We start from the raw sequence: 14,423 nt of genomic DNA, 5'->3' as shown, positions 1-14,423 counted from the left end.
CATACTCTTTCTTTCAGTCAAACATATCACAGAGGCTGACAAAACAAAAGACAAAAAGCATGTACAGAACAATTTCTGTACTGGTTTTATTACCCAGGTATATGGATGTGCTGTTAAGTACATGCAGCCAAAGTCCACCCCTTCAGATCTCCACATCATGCCTCCACTTTCACAAGCCTGGTGGAACTCTTAGCTGGCATTGATGATGAACACAGAAGTCTTTTATACAGGAACACAATAGAATTTTCCCTAATTCCTTCTATGGGCTGGCTTCTCCCCTGTTCTTCTGCAAATCACATTATCTTGGTCCAAAGCGATGCTGTAACTGGACTCCACCACCTACCCCAATACTTCATGTTAGTGGTGGGAGGACCTTGCAAAGCAAGCTCAAGTTCTGCGCTCCTAGTTGCGGAAGTGAATCTCTGAATTTCTTCTCCAAGTAATATATATTGGTCTCATTCAGCGGATTTCATATATTTCTGAAAATCTGGGAGAAGCCTCTAGCACTACTGTAAGAGAAATCAAGAATGTACAGAAATAATCTGGACCTGAGCAACAGGTCAAATGTATGAACTGCCTCTCCTGAAGCAAGTGTCTATCATTAATCATACCTAGTCATACATAGTATTAAGCAAGGACAATCTATTTTATCTGCTTTATAAATCTTGGAAATCACACCATGCACTGCCGTAAACCAAAATCAGGCCAAAATCCAACAGAACATGATTACTGTGAGAGTTGCATCAATGTCCACTACTTCTCTCTCTGATCAGTTACAGATCCCAACCTTCTCTATATCCAGAAGATAACCTTCAGGAAATAGCACATTCATATGAAAGCACTAAAACGTATTCAAACTTTTCCTTCCAACTTGTCTTACCTCATTGAATCGGCAGTTTACTTCCCCAGTATAAACCACTACTTCCATATACGTGGCCCAAGAAAAACATCTTCCCTGTAAACATCCCACATCCATTTGGAACACACTCACTCATCCACACACAGACAGCAGGGCTAAAATACATAAAGGCCTATGAGTCCAGGTAGGAACTATTACCAGGGAGCTAGGCGACACAGTGCATCACACTGGACTCGGGCAGGCACATTTTAATTTGAAAGCCTTATTTTAAGATAAGCCAAATTTCTATTAGATAAATGCCACCTCCGCATACTTGCAGCTCTAAAATAGCAACCTCTGTTTTAATTAAGGAGAAACGATACTGCTGGTTTTATTTCCTGACCAGCGGGTGCATGCCAACGCTTTAAAGATCCTGTAATCATCCAGCACACTTCAGGCTACCCCTCAGACTGCCATGTGCACCTGGGCCTTTGCGGCTCCCTTTCCTTTACAGAAACCGGTACGCAAGCTGAGCACAAGCCCCTTATCCAACTTTACCTCAAGAAATAAAAATCACAATAAAAAATTCAACCGGTGAGCTAACAACCTTACCGAAGCCCAGGGAACAATGCAGACATCACACCCGCCACCATCGACCTGCACAGCGACTCCCCTGCGAATCCCTTCCTTAATCCGCTTCGCTGCCATCGCTCTCACACACACATCGACATTTGCCCCTCGTCCCGCAGCCCCCTCACTCACCCGCCATTCGTTCCCCCTCCATTTTGGAAGGCCTCTTCCCGTTCCACACCGAACCCACCCGCCGACGATGCCCGCGGGCGGGCACACACGCCCCGTTCCCCGCGGCGGGGGCTCGGCCTGCGGCTCCCCGCGGCGGAGGCGACGAGAGCCCAGAGGCACCGCAGGCATTGCCGCTGCCGCCCCGTCCCAGCCGCCGGGTACCTGCGCCCCAGCACGGACCACGCCGGCGGCGATGCCCGGGCTGCAGCCCGGCGGCACCTGGGGCGTGCGCACCGGCGGCGGCCCGAAGCGAGCGGCCCGAGGCGGGAGGACGAAGCCCCGCACTCACCCAGCAGCAGCAGCTTCAGCTCGCGGCGGGCGTCCCGCTTGTCCCGACGCAGCTGCCGCTCGATCTCGTCGTTGATCCGCCGGGCTTCCTTGGCTTCCTCGCTCAGGCAGCACGCCATGATGGACTCCAGAGTCATTCTTCCTAACTGGTTCAGACACAGCCCCCACCCCCCCTAAACCCGCACGCACACTCGCACACACGCACCCCGCCGCCGCTCCGGCCCCGGGGGGCACAGGCGCTCTTCGAGAGCCCGGGGGCCGCCGCAGGGCAGGCACGCAGGCAGAGCAGCCTCGATGCCACAGAGGGGCAAGAAAAAAAGCAGGGCCGCTGGCGGCGCGGATCTTCGTTCCCTGCCGCTGACACCCGCCGCTTCCAATTCCTCCTCTCCTCTAAATCATGCACTGAACAACTTGGAAACATCCACCGCGGCAGCAGCAGCAGCGCTACCCAGCCGAGCCGCCCCTCGGCCCGCTGCTCCCCTTCCCTCGCCGCCGCCCGCAGCCTGCGCGGTCCCCGAGTGTCCCTGGCGGCCGCCGACACCCCCGCCGCCCTCCGACGCGACCACCCCACCCCCGTGGAAGCGCTAATGCCCACTAATCCCTCCCCCGACCCGCACACGCACACATCTCCCCGCCGCTCCCCGCCCCCAGAGCGGGAGCTCGGCTCCTGCGGGGTGGGCGAGAACGCCGCTGCCCGGCAGGAAGAGCTTCCCCGCGGCCGCTCCTCCTTCCCGCCGCCTCGGCCGCTCGCCCTTCTAAGAAGGAAACGGGGGTGGTGGTGAGGAAAAGCGGAGCTCGCTATCAGAGAGCTGCCGCTGTTCGGCTCCGTTCGGTTCGCCCCTGCCCGCGTTGCCGACAGAGCAGCGGAAAGGGAAACGAGTGCACTGGCAGGGGTCGAGCTCGCCCGGCTTTTAAATGGTTGGGCTCCGCGGGCGTGGTGCGGCAGGAATATGGCGGCCCGTCTCCCGCCGCCGCTCCCGCTCTCTCTCCGCCCCGCTGCGCGGTGGGGGCGAGCTGCGGGGCAGCCGAGCCCCCGCCCGCGCTGTGCCGCCCCCCGGGGCCGCGCCGCCCGCCTGCGGCGGCGGAGGAGGAGGGCAGAGGAGGAGGTGCGGGAAGAGACTGAACGGATTCTCACTCCAAATGGCTGCGAGGAGCTGTGCCTGCTCCGGTTTGTCCTGCCGGGCAGAGCCTTCCCTAACGCCTTGTTTGCTTTCGCTTCCTTTGTTTTTAGTCGTGGGCACACATTCTTATTCGGTTCCCATCCTAGGAGAAATGAGTTGGGGTGGCAGGGACTGGCGGAAAATGTGGCCGGCTGAAAGGAAGGAAGGAGTAAGGAGCCGAAAATGCCTTTTCCACCTTTGGCCGGAATGGGAAGGCAGAGCGGGATACATGCACACCGTCAGGCACCCGGAAGGTTTAGCGCCCTGACTCCTTGCTGGGAAGGCAAAGCCGTGCGTTCGGCACGAACGCGCTGGGACTCCCCACGGAACGCCACCGGTGTGGCCGATACTCGGCTGCGGTGAGTTCTATTGGCCCCTCGCCCCAGCCCCTGCCTCAGGCCCAGTCCCTGGAAAGCTGTCCCCATGTAGCTCTCGGTAGCCCTAAGGGTGGTGGCATACAATCGAGCAGAATGCACTGATGCCCCTTCTAGTTTTCGTGAATTCATAAACTCCTCACAGAATTCCCACACCTGCACTTCCTTTGGCCACCTCCATTTTAAGCTACTTGTATCTAGGAATGTTGCCAAATCGGCTGTGAATCTGGTACTAGCCTAGGTAGTAAGTAGAAAGGCACATTACTCTATCTTCTAGCTCCATATCTGATACCTCACCAGCACCTGCTGACATCTGTTTTGAAATTCATATGCTCTTTCCTAAAAGCTTCCATATGTACTGACAAAATTATTTAACCGAAGTCTGCCATAAAGAGTAAGATAGCGAGGGAATTAAAAATAAACAAAAAAATAAAAACCCATTACTTATAAAAATAATGCATCATTTTTATGTAGATCTATATTATACTGGTACATATTGTGTATAAAAATGATTGATACAACTTGGAATCTTTTTTCTTTAGTCAAATTTGACTAAAAGTCAATGACTTTTAGTCAAAATTGAGTCGTTTCAGCAACTAAGAAGATATATATTTCACTCAAAGCTTATTCTCTCTTTTAAAACCTGTACATATAGAAGTGTACCTATGTATTCACCTGTATTGTGTACTGGTCCCAGATGTATTAATATTATATGCAATTAAGATTTCTAAAGTGCTGACACTGAATTACAGAGACAACGAGTAACAAAAAAGAGGGGGAGGTTACTTCAAGAAAATAATTATTAGGGTTTTTGAGATAAATACTAGGGTTTTCTTCTAAATGCCAGAGTCCAAAAGAGTGATGGTGAGTATGGTAAAGCTCACAAGAAATACTTGCTGGATGTTTTGTACATTGTGCCCAAATCCACAGCAATCATCTCCAGGAATCACATCTTGAAAAAAGGTTAGGAACAGATCAATGAGTTTCCAACCTTTAGGTAAACTGAATCAATGTCCTCTCCAAAACTGAGGGCACACTGTTCTAATAAAAACTGTAACAGTCTGCAGTAGAAGAAGTTGGACTAAACTTTCTTAACTATCTTATATGCTCCATATAAAAGGCATGAACACAGTGTATACCTCAAATGCAGAACTGTCATTTAATTTTGCATTTTTAATGAGACAAGACACCCCACAGTCCATAACTGTAATCTGCATGTACCACTTCTATTGATATAACTGGATTTCAAATCTTTACAGAATAAATAACTTCAGATTTTTAAAGGATGAGCTATCTAGTACTGAATATGGCATCAGCAGATAGCCATTATACACTGTTTTACTCATTTGCTTCATGACTTAGTGGAAGTCAGAAGAACCCCATTATGGATAATTACATGATAATAACCTATGAGGAAATTTCTTTCCAAACCTCAATTTCATAATGGTTGGCTTCTGTTTTGAAATGTGAAACATCCTTTATAAATATTTTATCCTAATAACAACTATCAGTAAATGACAGAAATGTTTATAGCATATGCAGGTAATTATTATCCATAGATACTGTCCATACTGTTACCTAATCCTGGACAGACACTTCCTGATAAGCCTCCCTGTAGCACTAATCTCATATTCCTCTGTCCAAGTAGTCTCCACTGCATGGCTCATAGCAACCCATTGCCTGTGAGACGTTCTGATGTTGCTTACTGCCACAGGAAATTAAAAGTGAGACTGACAGAGGGAGAAAAGATGGTATAAAACACCTTGTGTCTTTGGTTTTCTTACTCATAAGACAGTAAAGATTTGGAAACTACCACTATGTTTAATCATGTCCATAACATTCTTTCCACTAATCTATTGCAGTTTTCAATTTCTTCCTTCCATATGCCTAAAGATATTTATTGTCACTTTCCTCTGTCTTTTCTGCCTAAGAAAGGTTTTCTGTGATGTTTTGACAGGTTCCAAATGGTATCTGAACTTGATACACGACAGTAAAACAGAAGATTATGTACAGCAACATCATAGGATTTTCATAACTAGTGAGCCTCCCATCTTAACCAATGGGATATATTGTGAGTGCTTGTTGGTTGCTATTGTGCATTAAGAAGATATTTGCACAGTGCTATGCAGAAGTACGTCTTGTTTGTGAATGTTTCCAGTAAATTTAGAGGCTGTCAGTGTGTCTAAGTTGAGCAAATTATCCTTCCAGTATGCCCTCCTAATCAGGTTTTTGTTTGCTGGTTTTGTTTGTGTTTGTGGGTTTTTTTGTTGTGTTTTTTTTTGTTTGTTTGTTTGGTTGGTTTTTTGGGGTTTTTTTGTTTGTTTGTTTGGGGTTTTTTCCTATTTGGTTGGGTTTTTTATTTTTTGGGGGTTTTTTTTGGTTTTTTTGGGAGGTGGGGATTGGGGTTTTTTGGTTTTTTTGGGGGTTTTTTTGTTGTTGTTTGGTTGGTTGATTTTGATTTTTTTTTAAGGAGAAAAAACCCAAATAAAATGTATTTGCTGTTCTTTGCTGTTAAATTAATAACATCCAGTGTTTGAAATTTCCTTCAACAGATATTCATTTGTTCCAGTGTGTGTAGTTTTGACAAATTATCTTCTGAATGTTTCTCTGTGTTACTTATTTCAAAGTAAAAGGTGCCCACCAAGGTGCCAAGGTACAGACTAATGACTAGGGCAGAGTTAACCCCCTGTTTTTTCACTAATTTATGTGGAATTTTAGAAACTTCTTTCCTTCTACCTGTTTGTATGTCAAGGTTCTTATGGATGACCTATTTCTGAAAAAGCTAAAGTATTTTTCGAAACGCTTTTGTTCTTCAGATTAATCTCTTTATATTATTTTTCCCCGGCACCAGAAGTGGGGTGTTGTGCAGAGAAGCACGTGTGGCAGCCCCGCCGTGCCACCGAGCACAGGGTGGTGCGGGACGCGCACCCCAGCTGAGCACGCCGCACCAGGAGCCAGCAGCATTCTGTCCACAGCGCTCCTCGCCGGCTGCCCGCTCCAGCAGGACAGGCTGCCAGCCGCATGATTTGTCTCCTTAACGGTGCACGGAACTGATCCTGGTGTATTGTGTTGGGTGGGAATTTTTCTGGTCGTTAGGGTTTGTTGGTTGCTTGCTTGCTTGCTTGACTGGGTGTTTTCCCAGAGTTTGCTGTTAGTTTAAGGATTTGCATTGTCTTTCACAAAGTTTCGGTTGACCCTTCAATCCTGCCCATGGAAAACGTCTAGTAGGCACAGTGTGATCCAGACCACCACTTCTGTGGGAATTAGCTGCTGGATCACCTGCATGAGCCAGTTGTTCCTGTATTGTTCTGCACAAGTCTGGTGGAACAGGATCATAAATTTCAACCCTGAAAAAAAACCAAAAACCCAAAACAAAGCAAAAAATCTCACCACGCTTGACATAGCCACAAGACACAAATTACATTAATAAATTGGTAGAGTATGAGCTGATACTACAGTAACATGGCCACTCACTGAAAAGGAATACTTAAGTCTTCAGTATTGGCACTGGCTGTTTCTCTGATTGCTTTTGTCTTATTGTATTGCTTTTACCATGAAATGGATGCCAATTATGAATCCAGGCTTATTTGTATTTTTATTATTTGACAGTTATATAGGTTAAAATCTCCTCCCAAAAGTTTCAGCAAAGCAAGTGATTAAGTGTTCAGCCCAGGATATAGTATGGGGGATACTAGTCTTCCACCTCCATGACATAAATTATAAATTCATATTTTGGCATCATAGAAATACTATTGTTTCTGTCAAAATACCTTTTATGTGCATTTATTATGTTTGTCACATTCAAGCACATTTTTCTTTCAGCTTATTGAATTTTTAACAAGGCAGCTTTTAGTCTTTATGGATTTCTTATTTTTGTGCAAGTCCAAAATAAGTTATTCCTATATAAAATCACACCTATTTATTAACCTAGAGAGACTTTGTATAATGTCTAGTTCATTTGCCATCAGTAGGACTTCTCATTCTCTGCTAGGTTAATGGTATTGTATATTTGGATTATTTAACTCAGACTTCAAACATTTTATTCTAGCTTTTACTCTTACCCTACAGTCTATTCTTGGACATATGCTTCCTAATTCTGATTTCACATAAGTTTCATAGCACAGTAACTCCATAATTTTCAACAATGAAAAACAATGGAATTGTTTTTCATTATCATACACAGTAGTGTCAGACCATGAGCTTCCTTTAAGATATTTAACATGTACATTGTAATTGTGTGACTCCTCCAGTTTGTTCAGTGACTATTTCAGAAATAGTCTAACGATTAGAAAGCATAAATTGATAGGCCCTCATTCTCATCTTAGTTCTCACTGTGTCACAGGACAGGGAGGCAAGAGTTACACATCACCCAGACAGAGGTAGTTCTTTTGGTATTTCATGGAAAAGTATTATTTATAAATCTTTCCATCATCCAAAGAGTGCGTCAACGGAGGTTATTTTCTTGCAATCCAAAGTACGTCACTAGAAGGACCACGGATAACTATCTCATTGCCCATAATTTTAAAATGGAAGACTAATCCAAAATCAAAGCATTCTTCAATACTTTCCACAATCATGCACCAAAGTTTAGTATGTAAAGTGAAAAAATATTTTTCCAGTGAAGATGAACAGAAAATAAATATCCACTTGCATGTAATAGTAGTTCATAAATTATCTTTTCAATATGCAATTTATTTATTATAACACATATTTAACATAATATGTGTTAACATAATTTATTATAACACAAATTAAATGCAAGAATTTAGAAGCTGTAGGAATAAATTCTGTACTTTGTATATGCTTCATGTCTTGTATTAATATGACCATCAATATATTTTTCACATTACTACCAAATCTTCTAATGAAAATCATAAGCAAATGTGTGAGGGACAAGTGACATAAGGAAAAAAGTTATGACCTAGTCAATTGTGTTTTCAGATGAGCAATTAAATTATTTTTCTTTATATATATAATTTAAAAACATTATAGCAGAAGCCCATCATGAGACTATTTCAAGTATTTATGGTTTTAAAGTGAATGCAGAGAAGGATCTTAGGACAGCGCGTGATCAGTGTTTTCCTCTAAATGGAAGTACAGTAATAAGGCAAGTATCTTTCTTTCTCTATATGAAAATCTATTAGAAAAGCTTGTGGTACTTAGAAAAAATGGTCCTCATTAAGTCTTATATAAAGCCATCACAAATACTTGATGAAAGTAGTATTTCCGCAGAAGTATTTAAAGTAATGGAGAAAACTGAGTTGGAAGATAGCAAAATAATTGGCTTCTATTTAATACTTTAGGAAGTATCAAGCAGGAATCAAGGCACTCAGTTACATACTGAAGTAAAAATGTGGGTTGAATTGTAAGCCTCATTTTATAGCTATAATTACAGTTACATAACTTTAGTTATACCTGTAACCTCAGTTTATGTAACTATAACCTCAGATAGCCAGCTAGTATGTTTCTTCAATCAGTATGGGATGATTTGTGTACTTGAATTTGGGCTGAAATAGAAAAAACTCTCATGCCTGAGATGCAGAGCTAATAGTAGCAGTGCAGTGACTGCTGTTATTAGTCAAATTCCTCTACAGTTAACATGGAATTTAGATAGTGCTCTATACTTATGGAAGATTGGTGAATCTATAATAATATTTAAGGGAATTATGGAAATTCATTAGTAGGGAAAAGGAGAAGATTTATTACATTTGTCCGAAGAGACAGAGAAAGGAGACTTTTCAACACTGAGAAAATTCTGTTTTGGACATATATAGAGAATTGGATAGAGTGCTAAGATTGTTTAAATAACAGTTTGGATAAAACACATGTATTACCCTGGTATGGGTATGATTGTGAGGCAGGCTGTCAGGGTACTGCTTCCTAATCTGGTTGTATTTTGAATTGTGGGTTTGCATTGCCTTATGTACAATCTAAATAAAAATCCTCAGAAATTTTGGTTTTTTTTTTATATTTTTTGATGGTTATATATTTAAGGAGACTGAAAGAAGATAATTTTTTTTATTCCAAAATAAAGAGTGTTTAACAGAACTGAGACTTTGAAGAGACTAGGAAATTTTCAGAATAATCAGTGGTTAAATTTTAGTTTGGATGCTGAGACTAATAGCTGTATTTTGAATTGTATAGGATATTCAAACCTCTTCTATTTATGAGGGAAAACTTTTGTCATTAATACCTGCCTCTGCTAAGAAACTAGTCATGTCTGAGATTTACAAGAAAAGAAAAAAAGCTTTGAGCTCCCCCTACTGTTCTTTCCATCCAAAAAGATGGAAAACCTGAATTTTGTTTTCATGGGTAAAATATCAGTCAGATAGAAGAGAAATTTAACAATACAGAAGAACTATTAACAGTGGAGAGAGCCAAAATGTTTAAGATGTTTTCCAAGTTCCGCATGGAGGTGTGGGGTGAGGTGAAAATGAGCTGGTGCAGGCGTTTTTCTAGATTTCAGTGAGAAAGGCCCAACAAAAAGTGGCTTAATAAAGTTACTTCAAAAAGACAGGCTAAAAAGAGGGGTATAGATAATAACATCTTACATCACCTCAGGTGATGGGCACTCCATGCAGCATTGAACAGTGCCCCAATGGATTTTCCCATGGCACACTGCACAGAGCAGATCCTGTCTGGGGAAAGAAACTCACCCTTTCAGTCATTTGAGGTCATCTTTAACTTCCTTACGACAAAACAGATCTGTTTAAGGGCAAGTCCATGCAGGAGTATATCCCGGCAGCTACCCACCGGGCAGATGCCTAGTGGGGTCGCCGGAGCCGGGATAGCTCAGCGGGAGCTCAGGCAACCTAGGCAAGCTATAGTGATTTTCAGCTCTTAGTGATTAACAGCTCTTAGTGATTTCCAGCTCTTTAGCTTGCTAGATGCCGCAGCAGCAGACGCAGGGAGAGAGAGGAGAAGGCCGTGTGAGGTTCTGCAGGATTCTTTATTCTTCGGGTGTTCTGCGAAGGTTCCCAGTGACAGCTCTTCTGCCAAACTAGGCAGAATCAGGGGTTTTTATACCCTACAGGGGTTTTGGAAACTGTCCAATAGTAAGGGTCAGGGGAAAGTGACCTATGGGCTTACAGAGAGATAAGCAGGGTCTGAAAGGCGGAAGAGAGGGGCTGCTAGGGTCCAGTCATGCTGACTTGGCATTTCCTCGCTCAGGCCTCTGACCGCCAAGGAGGCCTTGCAGGCCCTGAGCCTGCTACATAGGAGGTATCATGGCAGTGCTGAGCAGGAGCTGTCTGCAGGCAGCTGCCTGCACCATCTCATGTTTGTTGCAGTGTATAGCTGTCTCCCAGTCAAGATCAATGCATTCCGTCCCTTGATCTCTATACAGTTTACCTTTCCCAAATACATGTTGTAATTTACAAATCATATTAATAATATGGCATTCTCAAGTCCAAGTTCCAGTAGGAGAAATAGGGCCTTTTCAAGATCACCAGCTTCTCAGGTTTAATGTCTTCCGCAAGGATCCCAATACAGTATCTACCTGCCTTTTCAAGGATCATATTGCTCCTTTGTGATAGCTCATGAGAAAATAAACCAGTAAACCAAAGCGATTGATTTTTGATGCCACTTTGTGGTCTCATTAGAGAGACAGCACTCCAGGATTCATGAAGACATTTGTTTTTACCCTCAGATAATTCGCAATTTTTCTGTTCGCCACATTGTCTAGAGAAGGGCAATGAAGCTGGTGAAGAATCTAGAGGTAATCTGAGGAGCAATTGATGGATCTGGGGTTGCTTGGCCTGGAGAAAAGGAGACTTGGGGCAACCTTACCACTTCCTAAAACTACCTGAAAGGAAGCTTCAGGTGAAAAGAAGTGAGGTCAACCCCTTCTACCAGGAGGAGATAGGATGAGAGGACAATCTGAAGCATGCACCAAAGGAGGTTCAGGCTGGACATTAGGAAGAACTTCTTCACAGAAAGAGCTGTTAAGCACTGGATCAAGTTGCCTGGAGAAGTTGTGGAGTCATCCATCCCTGGAGGTGTTTAAGAGAAAACTGGATGGGGCACTTTTTTCCATAATTTACTTGACAGGGTGGTGTCTGGTCAAAGGTTCGATGTGATAACCTCAGATGATTGATTAATCTAATTGATTCTGTGATCAAGGGAAGTTCAATTTAACTGCAGTTTTAATTATTTTTTCCTGCTGTTTATGTGCTCCGTTGATCTTCTTTCACCTTAATGATTACTATTGCTCTGTCTTTTCCTTTATGAATTGAATAAAACAGGTCTCTGGTCTTCACAAAAGATTTATCAAGTCCTACGTGGAGGCTTACATTGGATATAATACTTCAAACTGCTGACCATGCTGAGAAGAGCCAGTTCTAGCAGTGAGCTGAGAGTATTATTTGTTGCTAAATTCTATGTTATTTTTGTTTGTTTAATCTGTTACATTCCCGTTTTGTCTCCATTGTTCTATTTGACCGCTTTGTTCATGTTGCATATTTTTATGTTGTAGTACCAGATCTCTTTTGTCATACATATGGATAGACCACAGGCATAAACAGTTTAGGAGTAAATATCGTTTTTTCTGTAATTCTATTTAGTGTCCAGACCATTGGGATTCCAGTCCTAATGGATAGTAGTTGTAAGAGAAATTCATATGCAAAGCCCTGTGTGCTAATACAGGTATTTCAACCACAGAAGTTCTCTCTACATATGTTTTCTTCCCACTACTATATCAAATCCTTCCCTCTATTTGCGTAGACCACATAGAAAGAAGTAGAACTCAGAGAAAATATCAGCCCTGTTTCCCATAAGAGTGTAACTCATTTCACATTTACATGCACCACTATTAGTAAAATGTCACCATCGGTTATCAGTTCCCTTGTTACTAAACAAATATGACTTGTTTGATTCAGGATGTTGTTTCCTCAGTGAATATTTGGGATCTATTTTGCTTCTGTCTATCCATTTTTTTGGTATCCATTTAGCACCTACTGATGCCTTTTCCTCTGGTCCTAGAAATATAAGCCAGACACAGGGTGATAAAAAGGGGTTATCCTTTATATAAGGATGCTTAGGTACCCCATTCATCAGCTGGAAAATGCTGAAGATGCACACCCTGCATAATGCATAAACAATTTTTATAAACTTTGCAAATAAGCGTATCTGGCAATAATCCCCAGTTAGATGCACACCCAGTGAAGTCACGCCCTTGTGCTCTAGTACCTTCTAAATCTTCCCCATTCAGACGAGGCCTAAACTCTATAAAAAATATGTCTTGAAGAGCTAGATGCACACCCAGTGAAGTCACGCCCTTGTGCTCTAGTACCTTCTAAATCTTCCCCATTCAGACGAGGCCTAAACTCTATAAAAAATATGTCTTGAAGAGCTGGTCTCAGTCTTGGTTTCTAAGGAGAGCCAAGATAGCACTGGGGTCTTGGAATGTGTTTTGTCCTTCTGCCTAGGAAAATACTCAAGTTACAACAGTAGACTACAGAGCTAAAATAAAGAATACAGAGAATATATAAAAGAAAAAATCGCAAAAATCAATACGGCATTATTTCCCTACCTTTTTATAGACGAACAAGGCTCTATCTTATCTAGTCTCTACTCTGTATTTAACCACAGCACCAGTTTACACAACTATCTAGTGGCTATCCCACTAGTTGCTGTGATTATACGGATGCCAACTACAACTACAGCTATTATGAACACTTCTTTTATCCAGGCCCGATTTGGTAACTGTGAGATAAGGGTGCTGAAGATATAGTCAAAGTTTAAGGTGTTATTTCTGAAAGCTACTTTATGTGAAATTTGAGTCTGCTTCCAAATGTCAGCCAAATCCTTCTTAATTCTTCCACTCTGGTCCACATAAGAACAACAAGTGGTATTAAGAATAGCACATATTGTGCAGCCAGTATGAAATTGAGAGCCATTGTGTTCTGCATAAACATGAGACGTACCATGGATTTCTTCCTGTAAGGCGGAAACTGCATCTACAGTCTGCCATTCAATATGTTCAATAATGGCTGAGATGTTTATAACTGCCCTCTCCAGCTTGACCATTCTGAAAGAGAGAACGAGAGTTCTGATTATACTATGGAAACATTCAATGACATTCAATGTGGGTATTAACAAATCTTTTCCTCCTCCCATCTGGATTTTCAATTTGATCAGATATTGTTGTATTTGGAGTTACAGCCCCAAGGGCACAAACCTGAGCTTTATCCATGGGCAGGATTTTCCAGGCCTAATTGTCACATACCCAATACCACTCTGTCTTGAGTGGTAGAACTAGTCTCCATTATGTCAATTCCATTCTCCCTCACAGTTCTTGGGCTTATTTTTTCCATGACTCTGGTTTTATGGCAGTATGAAGGGAGAATTGCCTTTCCTGTGGTATTTATAATGGCATAAGGAACTGTATCATTCCTGTGATCTATTAGGCTGCTCAGGGGTATGGGAGGCAGAAGAGTCTTATTGACTTGTTACCACCTTTCGGTACAGTTTGCTTCCATTAAAACACCAATCAGTGGCCAGTTACTACTTCCATTGAAAGGTGGCAATTGAGTATAAATCCAGCAACTGTTCTTATTAAGAGCTTTGGATACATTTTGGACTAAAGTCCCATGCAAATCATGGGGCCAACCCTGAGTCACAGTTTCATCAGCAAAGCAATTTCCCAGTTGGGGACTTTTTCCCCTTTTTGATGATCTCTGCAATGCATAATAGCTACCTCTGAAGGCTTCCAAATACTCTTAATTCACGCTTAATTTCATTACATTGAGCAGTTAGTAGCCCTCTCTCCTTTCAAATGGGTCCATGGGCATAGACGACACTAAATACATATTTGGAATCAGTCCATATATTCACCTTCTTTCTCTCACTCAATTCTAGAGCTATTGTCAGTGCAATGAGTTCAGCCTTCTGATGGCAAGGCCTTTGCCTCAATCACCTTATCCATGCTTGTTACTGCATAGCCTGTCATTTGCTAACTGTTCC

The 14,423-nt window shown here is 42.7% G+C and overlaps 2 protein-coding genes across 4 annotated transcripts in view; one reads left to right on the top strand and one right to left on the bottom strand.

The window, feature by feature from the left end:
* LOC120511925 (guanine nucleotide-binding protein G(q) subunit alpha) overlaps nt 1–2,095 on the bottom strand; it is a 121,045-nt gene extending 118,950 nt beyond the window's left edge. Inside the window, exon 1 of the mRNA XM_039729584.1 lies at nt 1,929–2,095. Within this exon, the coding sequence (XP_039585518.1) occupies nt 1,929–2,064 (136 nt within the window). The 5' untranslated portion in view covers nt 2,065–2,095. The remainder of the gene's footprint in view (nt 1–1,928) is intronic.
* Nucleotides 2,096–3,311: 1,216 nt separating this feature from the next.
* CEP78 (centrosomal protein 78) overlaps nt 3,312–14,423 on the top strand; it is a 50,882-nt gene continuing 39,770 nt past the window's right edge. For all 3 annotated transcript variants that reach the window (XM_039729580.1, XM_039729579.1, XM_039729583.1), the window contains exons 1-2: nt 3,312–3,446; nt 5,419–5,532. In XM_039729580.1, coding sequence (XP_039585514.1) covers nt 5,521–5,532 — 12 coding nt within the window. In that variant the 5' untranslated portion in view covers nt 3,312–3,446; nt 5,419–5,520. The remainder of the gene's footprint in view (nt 3,447–5,418; nt 5,533–14,423) is intronic.

The sequence above is a fragment of the Passer montanus genome, unplaced genomic scaffold (genome assembly GCF_014805655.1).
Source record: "Passer montanus isolate IOZ18808 unplaced genomic scaffold, ASM1480565v1 scaffold7, whole genome shotgun sequence".
NCBI lineage: Eukaryota > Metazoa > Chordata > Aves > Passeriformes > Passeridae > Passer > Passer montanus.
The sequence above is the reverse complement of the archived record's forward strand: the minus strand, read 5'-3'. Positions and strand labels throughout refer to the sequence as shown.